Raw genomic sequence first — 27,227 nt, 5'->3', positions numbered from 1 at the left:
GGAGCAAAGTGATAAGCCTTCTCTTTTTAGGAGAAAATCTGCTGAAAAACCTTAACATAGAAGGAAATGCAAACATGTTGTTGTGTATGTCAGTGATTGGAAAAGACCAGAGAGTGTTACCTGATTTCAGCATCACTTGGATAATTTTATTGGATTGCACAGTTGCTGTTTTTCTTGTATATTGCCCACATATTGAGTCTGGGACTATAACTATAGAGTCTACTCTTTCATAATGGAAAGTGGAGAAGGGGAAAATACAGAGTAAGCACATGGAGTTTGCAAACTGAATTGTCATATTGACTTGCCATATGGACCAATTCACATATATTTGAAAGGCTGTAAATCAGAAAATCTCTTTCTTAACCTGCTCTTTGAGAACTTAGTTTGGGTGGAAAGAGTCACTGCCAACAGTGTTTCATCAAATTTTTTTTATGAGTTATTTGGGATGAACATGCATACTGCAAATGCTGCTGCCATTCATTCACCTACACCACAAGCTACCCTATGGCCATTGCTGGTACATGTGCAGAAATCATAGAATCATAAAATTGGCTGGGTTGGAAGGGACCTCAGAGATCATCGAGTCCAACCCTTGAACCACCATTGTGGTTGCTAGACTATGGCACTGAGTGCCACACCCAGTCTCTTTTTAAATATCTCCAGGGATGGAGAATCCACTACTTCCCTGGGCAGCCCATTCCAATGCCTGATCACCCTCTCCGTAAAGAAATTCTTTCTAATATCTAACTTAAACTTCCCCTGGCACAACTTAAGGCCATGCCCTCTTGTCTTGTTGAAAGTCGTCTGGCAAAAGAGACCAACCCCCACCTGGCTACAACCTCCTTTCAGGTAGTTGTATAGAGCGATGAGGTCTCCTTAAGAGGTAATCTTAAGATCTTTGTACTGTGAGTAAGCAAATGCATAGCCAGATGGTGGTAGTGCTGCAGATGCAGCTAGTAGTTGCAGTACAAGCTCCCAAGGGGTTCTGAATGTCTATGTGGCTTATTAGTCCATGCTGATATCTTCATGGTTGCTGTTGACCCTGCTACATTAAAGCTCACACACCTGCATGGCTGCTTCCAATAGGCATTGGGCATGAGTTACAGCCTTCTACTTGCCATGTGGGTCTCTCTTGTGCTATTTGAAGTATGTCTTTGGAAATGGCAATTCTGCCTAATCAAAGCCTTCAGCAAACATGACATTGCTTTAAATTTTTACGTATTTTTTCCTAATGTCTAGTGCGGAAAGCAGCTTGTTTTCTTCTGCGCTCTGTGACATCTACCCTTTACATATCAACTTTGCTTTCATACAAGGCCTTCCTTCTTTTGTAGGGTTTTTTGTTTAGTCTCTGGTGCTGTATTAAAGTTAATGTCTGTAATGTTGCTAGCATTAACTTGTACATTCAAACTGGTGAATGTGAGTATTTGCTCCTATTTAATTTCAGACCATGTAGGAGGATTTATTTAAAGTGTGCCTTGTGGCCCCACTCACTTGCTCCTCAGAAATAAACCAGGGTCTGCGATAGATTACTGGTACCAAAGTGAAAGACCATGCTTGTCTTCCATAAAAGTTTTCTTTCTTACATTTACTCTTCTATCTTACTGTAGAGATCACAGCATTGAAGATAAATGGAATCACAACAGTACTGTCTTTCTACATAACTGCTTGTTACCTTTCAAAAAAATGAGTGGTGACTATCCAGACAGCAAGCAAATGCAGTTTTGTTTACCTTTAGGCCAGATTACCTCTGACTTCTTCAAAGCTAAAAAATATTTTCCATGGAACCCCAATGTCCAATGAAGTTTAAGTAGGAATTACTGAAGTTTGATTTGGTGAACTAACTCATGTAGGTGAACTGATTCTAGTAATGAGCTGCATAGAGTAAGGTTTTACAAGCCTAAGTAGGAATTAGGGACTAAAAAAGTCCTATTATTTTAAAGGGTAGATGGGTATCTGGCTGCCACAAAGCTCTGAAAGTCTCATTAATGAACATTATGGGTTTTTAACAAAATGGACCTTTTTATTTCTTAGGTCTTAACTTAGGACAGTCTGACAAAGGAAATGGCCTTATTATCACAACCCCACTCCATTTTCTTTCCTTAGGACTCCTACAATCATTCTTTATAAAATTCTTCACATCATTGATTTGAAGCCTGCAGTATTTTGCAAGGAAGTGGGTTGGTTTTGCTATCATCTAATCTTTTATTTATTCAGCAACAGTAACACACTGCTTTGTATGTAAAAATGGAAGTTCCAGGAACTGATCTGCTGTAGATTGTGTTTGTAGCCAAATCTCAGTGTAGTTACAGCTGGATTCTGTGTCATGTCTTTATTGAGAGGAAGAGGGATATCACACTGCTCTGGGAAGAGGACCAAAGTACTACACATAAAAGTAGGAAGGTATATGTGCCTTTATGGGTAGTAAAGGGGAAGGAGTGTGATCCTGGAGATCTCCATAGGAATGGGTGTATTTTGGTTACTTCAGAAGCCAAATTAACTTTTGGATTAGCATTTGTTATCTAGTCACTGACTCAAAGCTTTTGAAAATCTGTTTTTAAGATGGTGGGTTCAGGAATTTGTTTACTAATGACCTCCCAGTCTGGAAATGAAACAATGTTCTCTGGTTCATTTCTTACTTGGCTTTCCAGCCCCTGGAGCAGAGCTGTGAGCATATGATGTAGGAAAGAGAATTATAGCCACCACTTTGATCTAACTTGATTTTGAAATGCAGAATTGAGGAAAAATTATGTAAAATTAGCATCACGAGAACTCAGCATGAGAGATATTAATGTTTTAAAAGGAGGTGGCCAGAATCTTCTTGTTAAAACACAGTCTTCTCCAAAGCTCTGTTATTATGCTTTACCCTTTTCATCAATGAACTTTTTTGTGCATTGATGATAGCACTTTTCTAGGCTATGGAGCATGAGTGGGAGCAGCCCATGGCATGCTGTGCAGTGCAGCACGGAGATCTCTGATGGTACATCCCATGGCACAGTGGGCATGGGAAGGACAATCTATGGTTTCAAAGTTTGTAAGATAGGCATTAGCAGGGCACTATGGTTGAATGAATACCCTTTGGCTCAATGTCACATTCATCTGAATTATAGATCTAGCTTTTGTTTCCAAAGCTAGGGTGGGTTGCTCATGTTGAGCTGTGCCATATCAACAGGGAGCACAGGTAAGCATCAGGAAGGGCAACAGTCCTGGACACAAGTGCAGCATGGGACAGGTTTGCCTCTGCTTTGTGGAATACAAGCTGTGGTGCTGAGAAGGCAGCTCACACACTCTGCTTACTGAGTGGCTATTTCTGCTTCCACATCACACTGTGCATTCCATTTGTTTACTGTCTCAGAAGGGCTTCCTCCCCCCATGATCATTTCCTGAGTTAGTAGATCTTCCTTAATGAATAGGCTCATCATCAGTTATTAGTTTCATATGACTGGTCTGTGAAACACATAGGATTATTGAAAGCTATAAAGTTTGTGTTAGCTGTTTTCCTGCATCGTGATCCAAATGATCTCAGTAGTGTCTCAGTGGGTTTGATCATTTAAATTTATTGTTGGTTACCCACAGTGAACCAACAAGCTGCAACTGTGCAGCTAGAGCACAGATGAACTTCTCTACTTTTACCCAAAGCAGTGCAGGGAAAAAGCAGCTGTATAATAGCTGTAAGCTTTAGTAACAAGTGCTTTGGTTATAATTGTTTTATAATTTCTTTGTAGGTGTTACTTTCAGTAACTTTTACTCATTTTAATACCATGAAATTAGAACTTCAATTAGTCCTGTCTTTAACCCCCAAAATTAAAATGCTGGTGCTCAATATTGATTCAAAGTGTTGTGGAAAAAGAAAGAGTTACTGAGGTGGAACACGGTGTACACTAATAGCACCTGATGAACTAGCATAAAATATCACATTATTAATTTATTTAATGAGTCCTTAGATCCCATAATACTTGGAAGAAGGTTAATTTTTTTATTACAAGATCACTATAATGGATTGTGTTTGGATGCATCATTTGACTCTTACTTTCTTGAAATACCCACTTATGAGGTTTTCATTTCTGCTTTCACTCCTCACCTCCAGTACTCATAGCTCCTCTTCTTGAAGCAGTTTAAGAGCATTGGCTTAAAGTACAGTGTTGCTTCCAGACCTTTACGTCCCTTGGGCTTAGGTGTGATCAGGTGGTGTGCTTGGCACAGTCCTCTTCTCTCTCACTAAGCAGATACTTGCCTCTCTTGGCTGACTCTTCTGGGGGTTGGTAGTGCTCAGTGGTGCTTGTCAGAAGACTGTGAGCAGCTGTAATTGGTTTGGCACGTTTATGTTCCTTATTCATTTCCTTGTGTGTACGACCATATGAAGAGCAGTGTGGAAGTGTTGTGATTTTATTTTTTTTCCATTTGATTCTACAAAATAAAGTCATTCTCATCTCCTAAGAGGACAAGTACCAGAGGGATGGTCCAGCTTCCATCAAAGGCCATGTTTGGCACAGCCTTGCTTTATAGGAGGTTGAATTGATGCAGATGAATGCTCTGGAAGGCTCTGCCATAAAGGGAAATTTGGTTGCTGAAAGAGCTGTGCTGTAAGTGTCAGGAGGTCAAGCTGAGGGCAAACAGTGCTAACTCTCTGCAGGATGCCTGAGAAGCTTACCCAAGGCTTCTGTTCTAGCAAGTCAAAATACTGCATTTTATCTTAGAGGCAAAGTTTTAAGCTGTTCACCTGCATCCCCAAATTCAGTTTACAGTGCTGGAGCCTGGAGGTGGGCATGCATGGAGTCTGCAGCACACGCTGTGAATAACCTGGCTGAGGTTGGACTAGATGATCTTAAAGGTCTTTTCCAACTTGGATGATTCTGTGATTCTATGATTTTGTTTTGAGAGTGCTTATGTGTACAAGGGCAAAAAGCTTGGCTGGAAATTCTGAATAAAATGTACAATAAACTTATTTTTAAATAGTCTGCTTTTGACAAGAAAACATTTCCTTCATAGGTATGCAGAATAGGGGGAAAACTTACCCATGCATGTGGGTATATCAGCCTACCTGCATACCTACACACCCTTAGGGGCAAGATGCAAGTAAGAGTCCTTCCAGCTCTATATTTGTGTTTTCCAGGTAAATTAAGTAATTTAAATCAGATTTCAGAAACTTTCACATCTAGGTTGAGTATGCTATGACTACAGTATGAAGCAACAGGGATGTGTGCATGGGGAGAAAATTCCTGTATGTATTTGCACATACATTTTGACTTTGCAAATACATCATACTTCATAGTGACTGACTGCTTGATCATTAGGAGATCTTTCACCCCCTCCCACTCCTTCCTTCTCTTTTCCCTTCCCCCAGTAAATTGGATGTGCTGGAATAGAAGCAAATGAAAAAGCTACATCAATAAACAGTGGAAAGTGTTTTAGGAGTTTTGCATATTTATTTGAAAACAAAACCTTTTGGACAGCTGGAGAATTCATTTTCTCTTAAAATGTTGAATATTTATTTGTTTGCTTGTTTGTTTGTTTAAACCCTCTCTTTCTTGCCTTTGTGCAAAGAACATAGATTTTTTTAACCCTAATGTATAGACTAACACATATTTTACTCTTTTTTCTAAAAAAAAAAAAAAAAAAAAAAAAAAAAGCCAAGATATTGTCTTCATTAGATGTGAAAAGAAGATAACCAAGTTTTTTTCCCCCCCGGATTCAACACTTGCATACCTTTTACCTTTCTGCTTTCTCTTTTTTTAGCTTCTCTCTTGTCTCATTTAGAAATTGGCCACTGTTTCACATTGTGTGTCATATCCCATCCTTTCTAACAACCAACTTAGAGGGTCCTTCACCAGTGTTTTGAGGGGTGCGAAAGAGTCTTACTGGTGCTTTGCTCCTTCTTTCTTATTGCTCCATCATGAACTTGTAATATCTCATCTATTTGGTGCTGTTCTGCATTGTCAGAGGACTAATTTAATTAATTTTCATTAACTAGCCCTTTATTAAATTTTTGAAAGACAGATACAGTTACAAACACAAGCACAGGAAGAACATAGGAGGAATGTCTGGCCCAGCTATACAGATATATTACTTCAGATATTTCTCTGCTGGTGAACAGGACATGTAATCTGTAAAGGATTATATCTAAGAGGGAGGGAGGAAGATGCTTACCGTGAGACTGAAGCTTACTTGAGTGGTCAAAGCCATCATGAAAGAAAAGAAAAAGTCTTGGAGACATCAATTTGGCTGAGTGCCTCCATGAGCAGGGGTTAGTTTTCCCTCCCCTAGGATTTAATCCAAAAAAAGAAATAAAAAGTTACCCTAAGGTCTCTGCTCTGGCCATCATTTCAGAAGAAAGTCAGGGTGGCATTGAAGCCCACAAGCAGGCATCCCTAAGGGGTGGTGAAACCTTCCACCACTGAGGCTGAATGGAAGCGTGAGCACTGTGCAAGTAGCCCTGCATTGTACTGCCTGAACTGAAGCCACTCAGGAATAGGAAAAAATGTGATTGAAAGCCCGAAGTAGCTGATTTTAAAACACTTGTTTGTCTTTCCTACATGGCAAAGCACAAACAAGTGGAGACAACAAGTCTACACAAACAAATAAGGCTTCCTAATGGCTGAAGTTGATCAGTAATGCAAAATGCCTGTGTTGCATAAGGATCATCCAGTCCCATAACTGTGTTTCCACTGAGCTGGAGCTTTTTTTTTTTTTCCTGAGTTGCCATTTTGAAATTTGAGAGATGAGAGCTCTTGAAGAGACGCCACATTCACTAGAAGGTGTGCTTTAATGGTATTATATCAGTGTATTTTACCAGCAAGGGATCCTAACTTGATTGTAGGAAGGCCATCAGCACAAGAAAGCCTGATAGCTGAGTGAGCTGTGACAGTCAGTGACCACATTTCCTTATATTCCTGATAAATGAGCTGCTGCAGAAGTCTGTACTAAAAATAAGTTGCAATTAAAGGCTTCTGTTGTGATGCTCTCTGGTGTCTTCTCTGGGATTGATTCAGAATCAAATACATAGTATAGAGGAAAATTCAGCATGATAGTTTGCTGCTGGTATTCATGAGGAATTGCAGTGTTCTCCCAGATGGGAAAGAAATTTAGAGTGGAGTTTTGGTTTTTTAACAGATCTATATTATAGCTTACTGTTCAAGTACAAAGTTATGTTAATATTTTTTGACACGTGAGGAAGAAAAATTAAATTTTCTCAGAATCGAGACAACTGACTGCTCTTTGATTCTTTCCAGACACATGTAATATCAGTCACAAGGTGATACAGTAAGAGATTCAGGATTCTGACAGACATGTGCCTGCAAATGAAAATCATATTGCTAAAGCCCTATCGGTCCCTGCCACTTTGAGGGATGGTGGTGCCCTGAGTGCAGGGATGTCTGATCTGCTTGTGACTTGGCTCTGCAAAGGTTAAAATTTACTGTATTGTGTGTTTTGTAGGCAAGCCTCTCTTGTTTTTGCTTATATTACTTCAGAGAAAAAGCAGTTGTACTGAAACTGGTTCAGAAGTGACTGAGATATTTAGGCATCAAGAGCTGAAGGAGAGAGTTGACAGGAGTGTCTGTCTCATCTTTTGCTCCAAACCCAATGTTCGTGCTGGTTAATCAGGATCCTAAATCTCAGGCAGCTCCAGAGTGAACTGAGCATTGTCAGAGAGGCAGGGTTGCCCATCTTCAAAGAAATTTGGGTGAACATGCCTATATCTGGAAGTGGTGAATCTGTGCTACCTTGAGGAGGAGCCTGAGCTCCTATGCCCTGCCTGCCACAGTCCTCTCTGAGGGCACAGTAGTGTGAAGCTCTCTGTTTTGCTTGCTGTGTCTTTTTAAGGGGTCTCCACTAGTGAAGAAACCATAAACCTGAAATATCAGAATGAGCTAGGCAAGGGTCAAAATGTAATGAGAGCAAAAGAGCAATAAAGATGTTGTAGAGCATCTCCTAGGTTATTTGGAGCTGAGCCCTGGCTATGTCATTGTTTTTCCTTCTCACTCACTGAGTCTTTTTTGCTCTTTTGTGTGTTTTGTGCTCTTTTTTTTTTGTTTTGTTTTAGCTTGTTTTTTTAATAGGTGCCTTAATGACAGTGAAATGGATCTGAGTACAGCACCTTTAAATGCCAGCTTCCTTTTGTATGGCATCCATCTGTAAATGCAATTAGAACAAACATCTGCTCCCAGAAATTACTTTCTGACCTGTGCTGTTTTTTTCCAGTGTTCTGCCAGGCTCCTCAGCACCCTCCCCAGTAATCCCAGCAGATCCACAAAAAAGTAAAGATCCTTATTCATGTGACATTGCAGCCACTTCAGCTGGCTTGTTAAATTCAAAGGTTATAACTGGAGGAGCCCTACCACACTATACGTAAGAAAGGGAAGGTTATTGCATTTATTAGGTGTACATAATTCAGGTTCCCACAACTGTACATAACCTGGATCCCACAAAAATGGAAATTCATTTAAAGTATCTCTGTCAGCTAAAATTTGACTTAGTGATTAAGTAGCTAGACAGTAATCTTAAAAAGCAGAATGTTACAGAGACTATAATGCAGCCACATATTAACGTTTAGGCACATCCCTTTGGAAACAGAGTATTAAAGTTGGTTTTAAACATGAGCTTGCACACCATCTGATGCATTTTGGGGTTTTTTGCTTGCTGATTTAAAATGTGTTGTCAGAGCTAATTGCTGTTATCTGAGCTCTGCTGTTATCCCCAGATCAATCTGGTCATAGATTCACATTCTTTAGCAAATTGACTGTTGTGCTCCTCTCCATTAATATAAGTTTATTGGATCATTCTCAGTTTCTTTAACACAAAAACGGTTTTTGGACTCTTGAGACGTTAATGTTTTTCTAATACTTGAAATACTGAGTAAAACAAGAATTTTTAAGTTGCTGTGTTCATTTGAATTTTGTGTCTGTAACAGCTGAAGTCCTGTGGGTTTCAAGGGCTTTTATTTATTTTAAAACATATTATGTCCCTGTGCTGTTCTGCAGAATTCAGAGGTTATCTGAAGATGTCTCCATACTACCTGGAAACCAATTTTTCTTGGAAATATTTCTTTCATCTGTGAAGAGATGTTGCCAGACATCTATATTAATACCTCTATAGAAGAAGGAAATACTTTCTCGTGTGTGATTAAAATGTGGAAGTCATTAACACAGGAAAGCCATTGAGGCCAAGAATTTTAACAAGATTTAGAAAAAAATATGGCTATCAACAATATGCAGGGTCGTAATTAACATAAGTGAGTAATTTGGGAAAACTGCTAAGCATGGTGTTCAAGAGTTCAGACAGTCTTCAGTTATTGGCTTTCAGTGTTGCTTTGTCAGCCTCCAAAGTTTTAGCTTTCCTCCATAAAAGCCTCTGGCACTGGCCACTACAGGAGACAAAACCCTGGGACATTCACATTTGCTCTGATGTCATATGGCATCCTCCCTGCTCACCTGATTTAAAGTGTGTAACTTCTGAGGTAATTGCTCACACTGCACAAGTTTGCCATGCCTATGCAGCACCCTGCTGCTTTGTATGTATGGAAAGTGAGGCACTTGGCACTTTTGTTACTTGACTAAATCAAACTGAGATAAAATATGATGTTTCACAAACACACACAGCAACATAGATACAGCTAATTCTCATCATCCTCAGCCTTTGATGACTTTTTCCCATCCTGGTACTTCTTGGTTGTGGCCAGGCATGTGCCCTGCACTCTCCTGCATGCATCCACACCGCTGCAGCAAAGCACCAGGAGCACAAGGGAGAATATGCAGTTGCACACAGGGGGTAGAGTAAAGCCTTTCCCATGTGAAACAGAGAGAAACAACATTGTGCTGCTGTCCCTGCATGTGTCATATTTAGTTTTATGACTAAAACTGTTCTGGCTGTAGAGCTCTGATTCAATTTGTAGTAGACCATTGTATTTGACACCTGTAGTAAAGATGTGACACAGTGTGTAGACATGGAAACCAAGTGCCCTGCAGGTAATCTGTCTAGAGTGGGATCAAGGCATGCTTGTGACAGCAAAAATAAGCTCCCTCAGAGTTTGTGAAGCTCTTTGTCTCTTCGTTTGCTCTGGGGAAAAAACAAAAAACAAACAAACTAGGCTTCTCTGTAACTGTCACCAAAAAGAATCAATTTAAAAATAGCTTCACTGTGAGTATTTAAGCAGCTTCACACACACACACACAAAATGTAATGCAGAAGCAAAGAGTTTTCCTTCAGAGAATAAACAAGTAATTTTCAAATGAGAATAACTACATGAATCCTGACTGCTAAGGGGGATGCTGATGGTGAGACAGAAGCACAGTCCTTGGCTGCATCCAAGGAAGAGTACTCTTGCTCACCAGCAGCTTCTCCCCAAGGAAGATGCTTGGGCAGGTGGCAGCATCTTCCTGGGGCATTGCAACTCTTCCATCAAGATCAGCGTGCCAGCACAGAGGGAACCTCTTTCATGGGGTCACCAGGAGGGGAAGTGGCAAGCTAAACCTTAGCAGTGTTGTGGGCTGTTTTAGTTATTCCTTTGGCTGAGCAGTGGAGCTGTAAATTATTTGTTTGCCAGAAATGAAAGTTCATTACAGGCTGGCCTTGTTTTGATTAGGACAAGCCAAGGGGAGCCATATCATAAGAGTTAATAAAGCTTATGGCTTTGTCTGCCACTTTGTTCACTTTGGCACTGAAGACATTCTATTTGTTTTTTATTTCTAATGTAACGATTTAAATTTTTTATTATTTACCTGGTATGTGCCCAAATAAACTTTCTATGGTTTTTTTTACACATCTTTTTAATACCTGAGAAGGTGTTCCCATAGATTGTTCCTGTACTAGATGTTTATCAAAACTCAAATAAGAGTTGTGTTAACTGCTTTTTATTGGGATTTTTAAATTTCTTATTACCTTCCACTTCTTTTGTCCTTTCGTATGCTTCATTTGGGAAAAGTACTGAACTTCACCCACAGAGCATCTGTTTGGGGGTTGGTTTGTTTTTCAAGCTGAAAAAAAACCTCTTTCCAAATATGGTGGCTTTTAATTGGACAGTTTAACAACATTTTTGTTGTTTATATGAATATATTTTTGTCCTTTGTTATATTGCAGAAACTGTGGCTAGAAAAGTGACTTACTTCATAACGAGTACTTCAGAGCACAGTGTGAGAAATGGAGGAAGTTGTATTTCATTAAAAACTACTGATGCCAAGACTTCATTATGTCATAGGAATGTGCTTCATTCGGTGTAGCTATTTAGCATAGTTATTTTTAATTTTCAATTATATGAGACCAAGATGAGAATCAGAGTTGCCTATGTCAAGTTCTGTTCTCCTAGCAGCACCTCAGCTCCTTTTGGCAAACCATTTAATCTTATTTGCCTCCTATCTCACTTTTTAAAACAGAGATCTTATGTCATATATTTCCCAGTTGTACTTAATGTATTTGATTCATATTTGCAAGTCCTCTAAAAATATTTTTATTAATAAAAATATGCATCTTCATTATGATATATAAGTATTGCAATAAAAGAGTGAAGTCACACATTGGTAGCTGGAATTTTTTCCTTTCTCCTTAGAGCCATTAGTGCAGTTCAGGGAACTTGAAAAGAAGGCAGCTCTTCTGCAGGCACCAGTGCATCACAAGTCAGTGTCTGTTGGCCTTTTTCAAAGCTCTGATATGCCTCTCCATTTCCCAGGAGAAAAGTGATCTCTGGCATAGTTTTTCCCTGCTCTCTTTTCTTATCAACCGTTTGGACACCTCTTAAAATAATGAGTAGATAGTCTGTAGAGTGAAAACTGCTCCTCTAAGTAATATCCTCCATCTTTTATTTGCTTCCTCGCCAAAGGGGACTGCAGTATGTTCTGTTATGATTTTAGAGGACACACTGTATTGAATAATATGTCCTGGTAGAGGTCTGTGATGGGCTTGTGACTGAGAATATCAGTTTTACACAGATAGCTTAACAATTTGTCATCCTTGTGTTCAGCCTAAGAGGATCCAATCTGGATCTTCTAGGTTAGGACATATAGAAAAGTTTTTTAATTCCTCGGTGCAGGTAAGATAGTAATTACCAAATCAGTAATTTGCCTGGAAAGAGATGGGATGAAATTGTATATGGTCAGAAAGCAGCCACATCCAGAATTATTATGTAAAATGCTTGTTTGTGTTTGTGTGTTTCCTTTTTGCTTCAGTTTGCTACAAAATAATGTGTGTTAAGGGATACAAAGACCAAATAATTTGTTTATCCAAGCAACAAGTGATAGAAGTATATTTATCCAAGCAACAAGTATAGAAACTTAACCTGGTGAGATTAGAGATACTTACAGGTCGAGGTTGATACATGATGATGGTAATTTATGCTGCTGATGGCCACTACAGTTGATCACTCTTTGGAGGCAAGTTGCCAGGCTCTTCTTTCTGAAATCTGCCATGATAGCTACATTCCAGAAACTTGAACTGCACCTGTGAAATGTATATCCTAGGTTTTATTGCTTCCCAGTACTGAAAACTTAGTGGTGTCTACTTAGATGGGATTAGCAAAGTGTAGTTACCTCTTCCAGTATTTTCAGCTCCTGTGTTTCAGGTGTTTTCCAAAATTCTTGCACCTTTTGCAGTTTTAAAGTTCACCATGGGTACTTGGTGTAAATCATGTAATGAGATCAAGCCAGCCTGATGATTTAACAGTTAAAAAGGAATAATATGAAGCGGTCTTTTGCTGTAGTCACAGAATGGGGAGGGTTTGAAGGGACCTTAAAGATCATCCAGTTCCAACCCCCCTGCCATGGGCAGGGATGCCTACCACTAGATCAGGTAATTTGTAATTGAAATGGCTGGCTGATGCTCCTAATGTTCTTCCTGGCATAGCTTATGTGGAAGAATAAAGTTTGTTGCATACTAAGCACTCATATTTCCTTTATATAGTCTGCTGCTGCCACCATCTTCAGTTTCTGGGCTGTAATTGAGGCTCTCTGCTTTCCTCTGTTAAGGAAAGTCTTGTAGGAAAGTGATGAGGCTTTTAAACAAAATGGCATACTGAAGATCAAGAATACAAAGTCAGACTTGCTCCCAGTGTTTGAGGAATGGCCCTTCTGGAGAAACAATCAGTAAAAAAAAAACAGGTTTCAGTGGAAGTGAAGGGTGCCTGGTCCCTGAGCAAATGCAAGGCAGTTGGGATGGGCATTACCTGAGAGCTCACCTCTGCACACAGCCAGAAAACCTGCTCTGCCTTCAGCAGAACCTGAGCTGCTGGCACAGCCTGGATATCTCCTCCTACCAGGAGACGTGAGCACTGGAAGGCACAGGAGGAATATGCATCCACAAACATCAGATACTTCAGATATTCCTGTTGCTGAAACAGCACATGAGAGGATCGCCTTTATCCACTTGGATTTATTTCCTCAGATGTGCATTTCCAGCACTGCCTGGTATATTGGATATTCGTCAAGAATGGGAACAGCCCTGGGAGCCTTTGACATTGGGAGTTAGCTTGACGAAAGGATTTTTTCTGGATGAGGAGGTGATTTTGTACAAGAGGCAGTGAGTGAGGATCCTCTGCCAGGGATTCTGTCAAAAGCCCGAGGGGGAAAGAAAAATCAGGATGTAGGCCTTGGCCAAGGGAGCAATTACTCCTGGAAATGGATTTGAGTGGGCTGGGATGGGGGGAGGTGTTTTGGAACAAGTCACCAGGAATTTATAGCCCTCCTTTTTCTCTCCCCCTTTATCTCCTCTGCGGTTGGGTTTTTTTTTTTGGTGTGGTTTGGTTTTGCTTTTTTGGGGGTGGGGGTGTTCTTGGGTTTTTTTAGAGGCTTTTTGAGGGTTTTGTAGCTTTAATTTTTGTAGTATTTTATCAATTGGCTTATCTAAGGCAGGAAACAGCTCTAAATACCCTGTGAAACATCATGCTGTGTTGGGGATGGTATGAAATCGTGGGTTGGTGGTATAAAAATATAGTACACACAAACACACATCTAACCTGCTACCTCAGAGATAGAGATGTATTACTAAAGTAAAATTTCAAATATTGATCCCATTGTGCTGTTACTAAGAGGATCATTTTTCTTCTGCTTCAAGTCTGATTTTTTATATTCTAAAATGAAATGAGTTGAGATAATTGTGTTGAGAGGAACTGCAGTCAGATCTGATTCACAAATGTTTTACTTAATAAGCGAAATTGCTCATTCTTCTACAGATTACATCTATGCCTAAATATTTTATTTAATGACTAGCAAAATGCCATTTCTGGGTCTTCAGTGCTAACAGAAACATTTGAGTTCCAGTCATATTAAACTGATGCTGTCACCAAGAACCTGGCCAACTAGGTATTGACAGATTCCTCTCACCCCAGCTTCCTTTGGGATATATACCCTTAGGTATCTCCAAAAGCTGTACTGGATAGATTTGGGTTTTGGTTTTTTCCTTAGGGTGCCCAGGAAATGACTTTTGGATTCAGACTATTTTCCTTATATATTCAAGATGAGTAAATTCTAGGGTCCTGGTAATCCCCCAGAGAGTGTAAAAAGGTACAAACTACTTCTGCCTCCCTTGAATGCCTGGCAGCCAGGTCAGTTAGGATTGTACAATCAATATTCAGTACTTTTATAATTTCATCCAGATGCTGACAGCAGGAGAGCAACATCCATGCATTTTGTTGTTGTGACTCCTTTCACAAAATCAAACAACTGACAAGAATGTGGAAACTTAAAGTAAGAGAAGATAATAATGGAATAATAATTGATGCCAGATAGACTTACTCACCTGATATCTGTTGTCATGTCAGTGAAACAGAGCTGTTTATTGCAAGGAACACTCCAGCATGTGTTGGGGGTAGAATCATCATCTTTGCAAACCTTATGCTGATTATTTTGAAAGCCGCTAATGTGTTGAGTTTCTGTCTGTTAGTTATTCTTATACATTGCAACAAGATCTCTTTTTGTTAAAGATTTCCTGAGAAGGAAATGTGATCATCACTCTCCCTACCTCTTCTGGCTGTCATCAGGGTTGGTAAATTTTCCCTAAAACTTAAAAGTAAACGATTATTTGAACACCAACTAAAGATCATTGCTTAGCTGCTTTTAGCAATCCTTGTTATTTTCAGGCAGTGAAAAATAATCAGATGGTATTTAATTAATCATTAGTAAACTATTAAAGTAGATTTTTAGAAATTATTGCCATTTCTGAGGCTGAATTTATTAGGGGTTTTTTTTAAGGTTTATACTTTTCCAAGGAAGCCCCAACTTGCTTCCATTCTGCATCTGTTTTTCCTAATGTGAGGCTTTGAGGTTGGTTTGATTTTAAGAGGTGGTGGAAGGTCACTTGACCATCAGTTCAGTCTTTGGTGGTTTTTCCCCCCCAGAGTGTGTATAGGTGTGTGTTTGTGTGTGGATATCTGTAGACTAAATTGTGCACATTTTCTTTTGGCCATTTCATTCATCTGTATTTATTTTAATTAAGACAAGCATTCTCTTAGCTATTCTGTGATTTTCATGTAATTTTTTTTCTGCAGTGATTCAAAATATGAGCTACTTCTGGAGCTGTAGAGCTCTGCATCTTGGCAGAGTGAAGGAATTTTCCAGTACTGTGGAAAAAAACCTATGAGCTGAGCCTGGTGATACTTAGGATATGCTGCCTAAATTTTGTGCATGTGCTTCCTCTTCAGTGCAGACTGGATGTCTCTGTGTGGTGTAGTACAGTCCAGTTTGAAGATGAAATAAGTGACCAACCACTAGAAGTGTCTACATAGTTCAGAGTGCTTCAGAGTGCTGTAGTCCTACCTGATACCTCATTGCATGGATAGTCTCATGAAAAATTTCCCAGTATTGGTTTAAAATGGAGAGTGCAGGAACCCCAAGGCATCCAGTCATGAGATCTGCACTCTCTCCTCCAGCCTCGCAGTGAGGTGACTGTGACTCTCCCAGCCCTGCACGGTGATTTCCCTGGTGCAGGCTGCCGGTGTCTGGACAGCACCAGAGGTGTCAGGGGGAGTAATCTGACAGGGGAGAAAAAGGAGTGCCCCAAGGCAGAAAAGGTTGAAGACACAGGGGGATTCAGAAGAAGAGAGGAAAGTTCTTCCCTGCAGCCTCACATGCTCTGAAACTGAAAGATGCACTGCAGGGGAGTGGATTGTTTTTCAGACTTCTAACTCACACTAAGAAAGTTATTTAAACCCTGAAGCATAGCTCCTTCGTTCAGAGCCTCAGGATTCCAGTTCATTCTGGCACGATGAATACAATGCATGCAGGTTTATAGCACTGTTCTTGAGTTTCCTCTTGTATTGTTTCTTGCTGAGGGAATATGGGATGTGCAATTCACCCCATCAGATTTTTATTGAGGAGTTATCCACAGTCACGTGTATGCTAGATTCTCTTGAGAAACGACATCTGTTTTCTGCACTGTTTCAAGTTTGAAGTAGTTGTGGGTTGTATTAACTTGTTTAATTAGCAAAAGGATATAATCAGATAATATGAGTTAGTTGCACTTATTGTTAAATGCAACATTTACTCCATAAGCTACACAACAGGGAGGTTTCTTCAAGCTGTTTATTTTTTTGTGTCTTATAATTGTCTGCTTTTCCTACTTTCTTTAAGTTTGTACTCTGGTTTTCTTTCTCTGTTTAGAAACCATGCTATGCCTGTAAAACAGGCACCTCTTGAAAGTGAAAAAGACACTTAAAAAGTGAGTGAAAGACACTAAACATGAGTTGGATGTAGTCCTCAGGACCATATGGTTTGCAAATAATTCCATTATGCTAACCCAGTTAAGGTGATTTCAGGTCCTGTAAGGATTTTTCATATATATATATATATGTGTATATGAGAGACAGAGAGAAAAATGTACACACATGTATATGCATGTATGGATACACACTTGAAGTAAAAGACAGGATATATCAACCACTGATAGGCATTTGTATGATAGAAAAGGAAGCTAAGAAGAGTTGTTACTCTTGGGACTATAACAAACCTTGCTAGCAGAGTCTTAGTGCTTGACCATGCAACTGTTATGCAGGTCAAGACATAATTCTAATTTAAATGAAAATCCAGTGAAGCTCAACTTAGTCATTCCTCCAGTGACACTGCATGTGTTCTCGGCAATAATATGAAGCAGCACTTCAATATAGCTTCCTTAAAAATAACTGGCATCTTCCTTTTTTAAGGAAGCTCCTTACATTTTTGTTTGTTTGTTTAGTCAGGTAAGTCAGCTTCAGGAAGATCATCAATCCCCAGTACAAATTAAAGTAGCCTTCAGGCTTTCTTAGCTAAAATTGTAGTTTATCTTCTACCAGCTGGGCATTTGCAGGAGCCTGAATGTTCCTCAGGATAGTTGATTGTAAGACTTGCTGCTTTTTCCTCCTAAGCATGAGTTCCACAGTAATAAATAGGGTTGATTTGGTCTCGTGGGTGTATAGACAGCTACAGAATTAGATATCTAAGAAAACAGTGGATTACAGTGAGTTCTTACAAAACTAGTTCCTATTAATTCTTTCATGATATTTTTTTGGGGTAGAAACCAGATGAATTATACACAAAACCTGTGAAGTGTACACCTTACATATTCCTTCTCCCAGAGGAAGTGTGATAGTAACAGTTTTGATCAAATTAAGTACTGATTATTTTGACTGCCTATTTGTGGTCTTAAGTGAATAATGTGCTGCCATTCACTGCTTCTTACCCTGCTGTCTTCTAACAACCACACTGTGTGATGTTGCATAGCTACCAATATATAACCCAAATGCTGTTATATTACAGTGGAGAAAAAATATATATATAATATATTAGAGTGGAGAAAAATATATTGTATTTTATACAATATAAATCTTATACAATTTATATTGTATAAAATTCCTGGCAGGCTGCTGTATGAGTAGATTTCTTGTGGGGTTTTTTTTTTTTCATGCTGTACATACCTGCTAATTACCAAAGTGGTTAATGTTTTAAGCATATTTTCACTTTCATTGTGCATTCTCCTCTTTTTCAAGTTTTAGAAATGAAGTCACTTTAGTAAGTAGTTATCTCAGATAGCCTTGGAGAGCTGGAAGTAGCCTGCCAGCCACTCTACAGGTATGGTATGTGCTGCAGCAGGGGGTTAGCATCCCCCCTTCCACGTGCAAAAATGGGAGCTCTAGTTATTTAAGGCAGAGAGAGGGATGCTTCTGGGTCTTGCCTGCTCTGGGGTTAAGGCCAGCCTATGAACTCTCATTAATGCCTTCATTCAGCATTGTGGAAAGCAGTAAGAGGGAAGAGTATCACCCTGAGCCCTCTCTTCTCTCCTGCCTTTTTGGCTGCAGGAAAGAAATGGAGGGCTGGAGAGGGAATAATGGGTAGTAATCTGCTCAGCCAGTCAGCCATCTCCTTCTATTGACCTTGAAATAATGAAAAAGGAATAGATTCTGCTGCATGTTAGCTCTCATAAATCTACATGGCTTTGCCTGTTTGGAAGTCTGGGCCATAGGGAAAATGACAGGATGTGTTTTATTTTCTCCCTGTAATTCACATAGGTATTTGTCCCAGAGTATTTGCTCTGTTGAGGGGTTTTTTTTGCCATTTTCATTTTACGCAGCAGTAATTTTAATTCAGATTAACTAATTTCCTTTTGCTGACTTTAATTTTCAATATGAGAATAGTTGTATTTCCTGAATTGGCAATAAACTGATTTAATCTTCACATTTTATAGATGTGCAATAGATTTCCATTAGTCAATACAGCATACTTACACCAGTGAAGAGCTGGGGGGAGAAAAAAAAAATAACACCTCCCAAAAAAGGGAAAAACTCCCCTATTGTGATTTTTGTTTTTATTGTACAGGGAAAATGATGAGTGGCCAAGCTTGTAGATACATTTGCAGGGGGAACCTGGAATTTGGGAGTTTACTTTTGGATGTAGAACTGCCATGCACACAGAGTAACCAGAAAGTTTTCTTTGGCATTTTGTTCATTCCCTTCCCACTGCGATGTAATTCGGTTCCTTGTCAAGCATTAACTCAGAAACTGGGATGAATGCGAGACAGAAAATAATTCAGTATCCCTGATGATGTAGTAGTCCTAACTAGTGTGTCCATCAGATGAAGAATAGTAACAAGGTGTTTTAGTACTTAGCTAAGATGCCAAGACAATGTCAGCCAATAAGATGATGTCATGCAATCAGAGGCAGGGTTTGGTCAATGCAAAATAAGAATTCTGTCTTTTAATCGTACTGCGTGCATTAACAAAAGATCAGGAAGGACTATATTTAAAAACAGAGGAAATGTACTGAGTCCACTAGAAGAGTTCATTGCGCTGTTTTTTTCTCAGATCTCAAGTGAGATGGTGGCTGCACCAGTCCTGAGCTCCCTGAGCTCCTTTCCCCCTTCCCAGCATGGGATTAACCTCTGAAATGGCAGCAGAGGTCTTCAGAGTAATGGCACTATAGGTGGAGAGATTTTGCAAAAGCATAAGTTTGCTTCTATTCCCATGATGGAAAGGTTACAGGAGTGTTCGAAGTGAGGCACAAGGGAGGTCTCAGCCACTGAGTGTGCAGCAGAACATGTTGACCTATAAAGAAATACAGCCTGCTCCAGCTTTAGGGGGCCTGTGAACCTGGCTATCTGGAAGAGCTAGGATGGTGGTCATGCATTTTTCCTCTTCTGAGGCCAATTAGCCTGTGAAATCTTGCCTTTGGCCAGAATAAACACTGTAGCTGAGCTCTGCTTTTTCCCTCGAGGATTAAGGAGGACAGAGGGAGGAAGCTGCCTGGCCCCATGCTCTGTGGGGAGGTAGTGGCTGACCATGGGGTGCTCTGGCTGCTCTCCTGCAGATGGTGGCCTGGTGGTGATCTGGTCAGGCAATAAGCAGGTTTTATTCATCAGCCAACCAACTCTGGCCCCTAAAATGTGTATTTTCATCAGTTGAGGATACTGAATGAGGTTGCTTACAGTAAGATGAGTGCCAGAGACAGCTCCACGGGCAGAATCATCCCAGGGGCTCACAGGCAGAAACTGAGCAACAGTTTCAGCAATTTGAGCAACAGGTCACATGATGAAAACATACCCTAATTTACCTTTTCCTTAGGTTACTGTGTTTGGACGGTTTCTGGTACTCAAGCCAGCATGATTTTTTTATATATATAGAGCCACATTCAAAGGTTACCTCAAACCAACTTCAGCAACCTCTGCTAACTTACCCCAATTAAAATTTTGTTCCTCAAAATCTAGGATTTTTAAACAGAAGTTTTAATGCTCAAAGGCTTTTAGCCAACAAACAGCTGAGCTAAGTTAAACTCCAGCCTTTTTTCCAGAGACTGTAGTATCTCTCATCTCTTTTGGTATTACTATAGGCCATTAAGATATTGAATGGGTTTAGGAAGTTCTTAAACCCAAATGCTAGTTTTAGAGTGCCTTGAATCAGTAGAAATATGGTGTGATATTCAAGACTTCTAAATGCCATCTTAGGAAGCCTTAGGTTGGGAAAGCAGAGTGATTCAGGTCGATCCAAACTGGTCTTTCCTTAAAACTCCCCCACAGTCACCACCTTTACCCTGTGCCAGTGCTGGCACTGGGGCTGGGGAAGCCCCTCCTGGCTCAAGTGCTGAGCAGATGGAAAAACAGCATTTCTCTGCTGAACCTGCTTTCCAGACATTTCCTTTGTGAGGGAGAAGGGGAGAGTCCTGGGGGAAAAGTGAGAAGCTGGTGTACTTTGGATTTCAAGGGGCTTAAGATATTGTGGACCAGCACCTCAAGATTTCCGTGTCACCCATGTGTCTTAAATTGCTGCTAAAATGCCAGTTGCAACTAAAAGTGTAAGTAGAGGAAGCAGAGCTGTAGTTAACTGTGTAATTTCAGTCCTTGAAACTATTAACATGTGTAAAAGTATGCAAATGCTGGTGTCTTATGCTAGATCATGATCTTAATTATGCATAGTTTGAGATAATTGGGTGGCATTGGCTTCATCTCTCAACCTGTTAATTCTAACTAGTAAATTAGGATTCATCTGTAATCCGTATATGCTTAGTTTAACTATTTGAATTAGTTCATTACATTTCACAGTCAGTCATGAAAGTTGCAATTAATTTTTCTCCTGAGTTCTGGTTTTCTGTGTAAGATATCTGAGGTCAACACATTCATATCACCTAGTGAATTCAAGTCACTATGTCCTTGCCCTTTGCTGTGCGATTTTCCCCAGTAGATATAAATGGATAAATGTTCTGGATAAATATCATGAACAACAAGTCCTGAAGTGCCATCGTTTTGTTAATGAGTTTATTCTTAGGTTGTTGTTCTGGCCCATATTATGTGGCATTTCTCTCCCCTGTATTTTAGAAGCATACACTTAAAAATGAATTGAAAAAGTACCAGGCTTCACATGTTTTTAGCAGAAACTAAAAAAAAAAAAATGCATTGAAGATCACATTTGTGGTTGAGTCCATGATGAACAATCCAGCCTTTCTCTTAATATAAGATTGACACAGGTGGAGTGGTGATCTGCTTACAGGTGCAGGGCTAAAGCTTCATTTTATTGTTCCCACAGATGAGTACCATGCCAGGACTGCCAACGAGGCCATGCTTCTATGACATCGACCTTGACCCCGTCACAGAGCAAGTGAAAGGATTGTTTTGAGAGTGACATCCCAATTCAGGTTGGTCAACAGCCTTTGTTTTTCCCATTCCATCTTGGAGGAGGATGCTTGTATTTAGTATTTATATAAAAAAGGTTGGTGGGAGTTTATCTAGGCCCTAGTTTCATTGAAGACTTAACACAATTTGAGGGGATTTGGGGGAATATTTCATAATGTTCACTTTATCACATGGGCTATTTGTTTGCCAAATGATGGTGGCCACTTGGCTGGTGTACACGGGTGGCACACATTGATGGTGCCTCTTGGATTTCCAGGCTCTCAGTTTGGCATGAGAAGGAGCTGGCTCTGCAGTTGTACTGCTCTTGAAAAAAAAGTCAGTCTGAAGAAATCATTTAATGTTAGTCACCTCAAAAGGAATAATCTCGTTCCTCTTTGATACTGCTCTCATGTGGTAGTGTGTTTCTTCCTACCTAGGCATCAGGGAAGATGTTTCTCAGCTTGTTCATGAGCTTAGCTTTGGTTTTTCTGTGTGGTGTTTTTTTATTCCTTGATGTTTTTCTCTGAGCTGTCATCTCTCTCAAATGGTAATGAGCATTTCAGGAACACAAATCTGTCTGGTTTTCATATATGGTTTATATGATTCTCTCCTTTTTCCTTGAAGGTTGCAGTTTCCCACCACCTCCTCCCCTTCTCTACGCACTTAATTTTCATAGCGTCCTGCTTTAATTTTTTGTAGCACGTGTTCCTCACTTAAAAATTCAAGTTGTTACAAGCTACTCCATTTTAATGTTGTAAAATAATAAGTGGATTAAGAGAGGATGTAGCCTTGACTGAAGCAAATCATGTTCATCTGGGCAATGGCACTCTTAAAACTCTCCCCTTTCTCTCAGTAAATGAGTTTGGAGAGTAAAATGGTTACTTTTACACAACAAAACAATATTACTATGAGCTAACAGGACTGTGGCGGGACCCCAGATAAGCCACAACTTTGAGGTGGATGTGCCCAGGCTCTTCAACCCTGCTCTAGCAATCTTGCTTACTCTGGTTTAAGCAAACCAGCTTTCATTTTCTGTTTCTGCATTTTGACGATTGTCTGGAGGAGGGGAGAGGTTTGCACATCCCCACAAGATTACTGTTCAGACCAAATTAACTGTTTGCTTGCCCATACTTGAACACCACATAATTCACATAACATCTGGTGAGAGCAGATTCTGCCATTTCGTGTCTACCAGTCAAGACAAGTTAAAAGCAGTTAGCTTGAAAGTTATCCAGCTTGCACAAGTAATTACCAGCTTATGTGCAAAGCACCACTGACTTTTCTGTTGCTGGGTAGTGTTAGGCATATCACTTCTTTGCAAATGTCCCATTTTTGTTACTCGTGTGCATTTAAGTCTGATGGCTTCACACATACATACTGATTTGTCATGTGTCAGTCATGTAATTGCTTCTGAATCATTTGAAATGACTGTAGGATCCTAATGTAAAAATCTATACCTAGATTCACACAGCCTGCTTAATTGGGTGTTTACTGCCTACTCTTACACAAATCTATCCATACCAAGGACTGGTGAGTTTTGAAGAACAAAAAATAATTAAGCAGATGAAATGCTCCAGTCCAACTGTGAAAGTCTTCCATTTGAAGTTATGCTTGAAATGAAAATGTTAAACTTGGCTTTTAGTCAGTGATGGTGTTTTCACAGGTGTGAAAAGAAATGCTAACAAAGTCACAGAAATGTAATAATCAGGTAGGAAATAGTATATATATCAAACTCTCAATACGTTATTTTAATTTCATTATGGAGATACTGCTGACATCAGACAGATGAATGCATCAGAATGTTTAAGACTTTTAAAGAAAAAGAGTTTGATCATATATAATTCTCATCTGTATAGGCACATACTCACCTGTGTTCCTATTTTTAACAGTCTAAATAAATGCCTTGAGAGTATTGTAATGCCAGCTGAGCACCAGACAAGGTAGTCACTGTTCATCAACTCTAAAATTCATCTAATTAATGTGCTAGATTTGTACATTTCTTATTTTGGGTAAAGAGAGAAACAGTATTGTCATATAATCTTTACTTCCAACTTTCTGTAGAGAAGTTTAGTATTACTCTTTGCATTCACACACTCACTGAGATGAAACCACACTGCAGCTGATGCTACATTTTGTGGTATTTGTTGGTTTGTTTCTATGATGGCAGACTGAGGGATATTCTATTTTTTCATTTTGTTTTAATTAATGTCTTAGGCTTTTAGTGCACAATGTTAAATTTCTAGTAATATGATATAGTGCTAACTCATTAGGTCTGATTCAAATCCTTAAGATGTGGTAATTGAAAAATATTTAGAGATTTGTGGAAGAGCTGCAGATGTTTCATTATAAACATACATGCAGTGCTGAGAACAGTTGGTTTAGTGTATGGTCATGAGACTTGTGAGATACTGGCAAAAGTTCCTGCTGCTGGGGTAGCTGTGTGGGGCTTCTCTCAGTTTTCTCCACCACCTCAGTGCATTAATGAAACAGATGATAAATCTCCCAAAAATCTGCAGAATACCAGTCTTACATAGTATACCAGTATATATTAGAACATACTCAAAAAAATCATGTCATACAAGCCAATTTTATTTTGTTTGCTTTTTTTTTTTTTTTTAAAGTCACCTTTGTATCTTTTCATTAACAAATAGCTCATAGATGGAGCACACAGTATTACAACTTCAGTAAGAATAACTTGCTCTGTTAAAAACTGACACATTAATACCTGGAAATTAACTCAAAATCATGTCTAGTTCTTCCTCACTAGCCACTACCCTAAATTATACTGCACAGCTCATACAATGAGAAGGTTGAAATTGTTTCCCTAGGACCCAGTTAGCACAAGTCTCCATGGAGACAAGTTTGCCAGTAGGAAGGAATATTTATTTTTTTTTAACGTATTGTTTGCACAATGAGGGGAATTTATGAACCTGACCCACTCTGCTAATGGAAAGTCTGTTAAGTATCCTTCTGAGTTGTAAGAATCAAATTCAATCAGCCACAGCAGGTACTTGTGCCAGTTTGGCTTTGAGTATCTGGATTGATGGTGTGGGGTGCTTGTTTTCCTCACTTGGTTGTGACTTAGCAAAGCTGTGGCTTGTCACAAGTGACAGGTAGATTCTTGCACACATCTCCTCTTTAAAAAACTGGTAGAACATCATAATCACTGTAGTAAACAACATAGGCATTTTGCCACCCTCAGATCTTTCCTGCATGTGAAAGGAATCCCAGAGCTCCGACTGTGAGCATCTTCATGGCTATAATGATGCCAGTGAGGGGAGGACACCAAAACTTGTCCTAAAGTTGCAAACTGTTTTCATCTTAATTCATTGAGATATGGATAGAAGGTGTTTGAAAGCTTTCCTTTACATCCACAAAATTGATCCTATGAAAGAGAAAACTGTTGTCTTTCAGTCTCGTTCCACAATATTAGGTTTCAGTCAGCAGCAGTTATGAAAGTAATGCACTAAAGTCCATGTCACACTGGAATATTAGTAAAGATTTTTTGTTTTCTCCTGGTAGGATTGCACAGATAAGAAATGGGAGATGAATGTGGCATAACTAAACATATTTGCTTATTATATTTATAGCAAAATTACCCAGTTTCACTAAAACATAGCTTCTAGGTTGTGATGAATTTCAGGTTTTTTTCCTTTAAAGAAAGCAAACATGTCTTCTTTCAATGTATAAATTCATATCTTTCTCATTTCAGATGCCTGGAAACTAAGAACTGCAACTTTCCTGTTTCCTGCAAGTAGAAGACAAAAATGAATCTGAAACATTCCTGTTATGTGTCTCTGGGGAAATGTCAAGAGAGACCAAAGAGCAAAAGTTTACTCTTTCTTCCATTTAGTTTTTTATTATGAAATATAGCTACAAGGTTAAGGAAAGAAAAAAGAAAATAACCTGCAAATCAAGACAAAAAAAGGAAAAAACGTCTCTCTTCTGGGTCTTGTTTGTAGATAAAACAACACTGAAAAAGAGAGAAATTTTTCCCCACAGAGTTTTCATCTTTTCTCAAAGGAGTTTACAGAGATACTTCTCTTATCTTGGCCATCTAAAAACTTGTGTTAACACGATTATACTGTGTGATCAAGCCTGTTTCACTCTGAAAAACACACTTTCGCTCCTGGCATTCAGGAGCTGAAACTACACAGATTAACTGCACATTTTTGAGTTATCATCAAGGGTTGCTCTGGATACATTTGGGCAACAGCCAAACTTCAAGCAAGGAAGATATTAAGCAGAGAAAGAACAGAACACATATTTTGTAAAAGGTTTTTAATATGTAATTTGTTTCCTTGTTGGGCAAAGATCTTTTGAAACACTTAAGCCATAGCTGTCTCGTATCCATAGGTCTCTGTTTATCCAAAGCGTATGCTACAGGCTGTCCAGCTGCTTTTGTGTTTGTTGTGGTGAAGCTGGATGTTCAGGGGATACACTGCTCCTTCTGAAGGCCTGTTTTGCTCCTGTTCATGGCTAATGAAGCCTCCTGCTGTGCTGGCTCCCAACCTAGAATTTTTCTTCTCCTGTCTGTGGCCGTACACATCGCCCAGTAACAACAGAGGAATGTCCACTAAGCAAGGATGCAACAGAGCAGTGCTTTGCTCTGCTTCATTTGACAGTTTTTAACCACCATACTTTTAAAACTGGACTTTGTTTCCTATTGGGAGGGGGTATTTAAACAAGGTAAATCCTAGGGCATGTACTTTACTTCACCTCAGTAACATACCTTGTCTGTTTCTTTCCTAAATCTGCAGCAAAACAAGCCTTAGGCACAGGATGCTGCGTTTGGCTTTTCAAGCTGTTACTCCTCAGGAAGCTGTTGCTGACTGACTGTTGGTTCCTTCAATAACAAAAAACGCAACAGAACAATAGGTTGAATTTAAACAATAGGCCATTGTTGTTTTTAGGTAGAAAGCAGTGAAATAATGAGGAGAGAGTTTATTTTCCTGGTGACGTTTCCCATCCTGTCGCTTTGCTCTGCTTACGCACATCTGTATGTTATGGGCTTCTGCAGTGTAGTTTTGGTTCCCTTCTACACAGCCACATTTGGAGACTTAATTATCTCAGGAACTGTGTTGTAATTGAGGGGTTTGTTTTGGTTTTTAAAATCATACTTCGTTATTTATAAACTCAAAACTATAATTACGGACAGAAGAGCGAACAGGGGACAATTAAAATAATTATCTGTGCCTTCCCTAGAGTAGTACGGAAATGTCTGTTGACTGCATTTCAGAGCTGCTCTATTCATAGCGTGGTCCCCCCAGCACTGTGGGGATGGCTGTGAATATAAATATAAAAAATAGGGCTCGTTGATATTTTAGCCTGGTTGGACAATAGAGCTCATAATGGCCCAGGCTGAGGATGTTTTAATTATGCTGGGGCAGGACAAACATGATCAGTAGAAAGCAAGATTAAAGTATGGGTCTCACAGCTACTGGGGAGAGAGTTTCTGATATTTTCTTTTATATAGTGCCCCAAAATAGAGCCACATTATTCATATACATAACTGTCCTGTGATTTCATCCTACACATACTGAACTATCTAGCCTAGAAAAATTCAAAGACTTACAGAAGAAAGTAAGTGCTTCCAGCTAGCATTTTCCTAGTAGCATTCATTCAAGAAAAAAATAAATTATTTTTTCCCCTCCATCTTGCCTGGAGAAATTTATAAAACCATA

The 27,227-nt window shown here is 39.4% G+C and overlaps 1 protein-coding gene across 1 annotated transcript in view; it reads left to right on the top strand.

Annotated features, from left to right (window-relative positions):
* The window catches only part of MTHFD1L (methylenetetrahydrofolate dehydrogenase (NADP+ dependent) 1 like), a 147,613-nt gene extending 122,166 nt beyond the window's left edge, over positions 1-25,447 (top strand). The window contains exons 26-27 of the mRNA XM_008496933.2: positions 21,458-21,566; positions 25,256-25,447. Coding sequence (XP_008495155.1) covers positions 21,458-21,547 — 90 coding nt within the window. The 3' untranslated portion in view covers positions 21,548-21,566; positions 25,256-25,447. The remainder of the gene's footprint in view (positions 1-21,457; positions 21,567-25,255) is intronic.
* Positions 25,448-27,227: the final 1,780 nt, after the last annotated feature.

The sequence above is a fragment of the Calypte anna genome, chromosome 3 (genome assembly GCF_003957555.1).
Source record: "Calypte anna isolate BGI_N300 chromosome 3, bCalAnn1_v1.p, whole genome shotgun sequence".
Lineage (NCBI taxonomy): Eukaryota > Metazoa > Chordata > Aves > Apodiformes > Trochilidae > Calypte > Calypte anna.
The sequence above is the reverse complement of the archived record's forward strand: the minus strand, read 5'-3'. Positions and strand labels throughout refer to the sequence as shown.